Source organism: Pipistrellus kuhlii, unplaced genomic scaffold (assembly GCF_014108245.1).
Source record: "Pipistrellus kuhlii isolate mPipKuh1 unplaced genomic scaffold, mPipKuh1.p scaffold_m20_p_3, whole genome shotgun sequence".
NCBI classification, from domain to species: domain Eukaryota; kingdom Metazoa; phylum Chordata; class Mammalia; order Chiroptera; family Vespertilionidae; genus Pipistrellus; species Pipistrellus kuhlii.
In genome coordinates, this window is record NW_023425529.1 from 98,932,085 (window position 1) to 98,933,894 (window position 1,810).

General features: G+C 46.4%; 1 protein-coding gene across 1 annotated transcript; it reads left to right on the forward strand.

The window, feature by feature from the left end:
- Positions 1–911: 911 nt before the first annotated feature.
- On the forward strand, positions 912–1,604 carry LOC118728724 (60S ribosomal protein L14). Its single transcript, XM_036455559.2, has one exon. It carries the CDS (start codon positions 941–943, stop codon positions 1,583–1,585), a length of 645 nt encoding a protein of 214 aa, XP_036311452.1. The 5' UTR covers positions 912–940; the 3' UTR covers positions 1,586–1,604.
- Positions 1,605–1,810: the final 206 nt, after the last annotated feature.

Consider the following 1,810-nt stretch of genomic DNA (forward strand, 5'->3'; position numbering starts at 1 on the left):
GTGGTGGCCATCTATGTCCATATGGAGTCAGTCATCTTTTTTTTTTTTTTTTTTTTTTTTTTTTTTTATTGATTTTACACAGAGAGGAATTGAGAGGGACAGAGAGTTAGAAACGTCGATGAGAGAGAAACATCGACCAGCTGCCTCTTGGACACCCCCTACTGGGGATGTGCCCGCAACCAAGGTACATGCCCTTGACCGGAATCGAACCAGGGACCTTTCAGTCTGCAGGCCAACGCTCTATCCACTGAGCCAAACCAGTCCCGGCAAGGAGTCAGTAATCTTTGAGCACATGGGGGCAGCCATCTTGGGTGTTACAGTGATGGTCAATTTGCATATTATTCTCTTATTAGATAGGAGAATTAGATAGGATAGAAACCTGGAGTTATAGGATAGAGCTGGGTGGTTTGCCATGATGAGTGTCCTGAATCAGGTGGGGGTTCCCTTGGGGCATTGGGCAGCCTGGGTGAGGGGCCTGTGATAGTTTTCAGGTTGGCCACACCCCCCAGCGATCCAAGCAAAGGCCCTGGTATATGGTATTTATTTATCTTTTATAATTGAAACTTTGTAGCTTTGAGCAGAGCCAAGCCTCCTGCTTGCTCCATGGCCAGAGCCATTTTTGTTAAGATTTATTTATCTTCTATAATTGAAACTTTGTAGTCTTAAGCAGAGGCCAAGGAAGGCAGGGGCAGAAGGAAAGCGTGGCTTCCTCCATTTATGGGGAAACCCAAGCCTCCTGCTCACTTCGTGGCCACAGCCATCTTGGTTGGGTTAATTTGCATACTTTCTCCTGATTGGCTGGTGGGCATGGCTTGTGGGTGTAGTGGAGGTATGGTCAATTTGCATATTACTCTTTTATCAGATAGGATAAATCTAATAGTAAACACACACACACAAAAAAAAACATTAACCATTTTCCTTCTCGCCGAGCGCCGCCAACATGGTGTTCAGGCGCTTCGTGGAGGTTGGCCGGGTGGCCTACGTCTCCTTTGGGCCTCATGCGGGGAAGCTGGTCGCGATCGTAGATGTCATCGATCAGAACAGGGCTTTGGTTGATGGACCTTGCACTCAAGTAAGGAGACAGGCTCTGCCTTTCAAATGCATGCAGCTCACTGACTTCATCCTGAAGTTCCCACACAGTGCCCGCCAGAAGTATGTCCGACAAGCCTGGGAGAAGGCCGATATCAATACAAAGTGGGCAGCCACAAGATGGGCCAAGAAGATCGAAGCCAGAGAAAAGAAAGCCAAGATGACAGATTTTGATTGTTACAAAGTAATGAAGGCAAAGAAAATGAGGAATCAAATAATCAAGCTTGAAGTTAAGAAGCTTCAAAAGGCAGCTCTCCTGAAAGCTTCAACCAAAAAAGCACCTGCTGCTGCTAAAGGTGCCGCTGCAGCTGCAGCAGCTGCCGCAAAAGTTCCAGCAAAAAAGGTGTCTGCTGCAGGCAAGAAGGCTCCAGCCCAGAAGGTTCCCGCTCAGAAACCCGCAGGCCAGAAGACAGCGCCTCCAAAAGCTCAAAAGGGTCCGAAAGCCCAAGGCCAGAAAGCACCCGCTGCTCCCAAGGCATCTGGCAAGAAAGCATGAGAACATGAGGGGCTACTACAGATGTATAATAAAGGTTCTTTTTAGCAAAAAAAAAAAAACATTAACCAGACTCATAGTTTTTAAAAAAGGGGAAAGAAGTATGGCATAGCACCAAACAAAAACAACAGACAGGAACACAAGGTAAAAGAACCAATGGAGACCCAGAGCTACCACAAGACAAAAGATAAAATGGTTATAGGCATAAGTAACAGAGTAGATAAAAAA

Coding starts and splice junctions, on each gene's coding strand:
- LOC118728724 (XM_036455559.2), top strand. CDS start 941: ATGGTGTTCAGGCGCTTCGTGGAGGTTGGCCGGGTGGCCTACGTCTCC.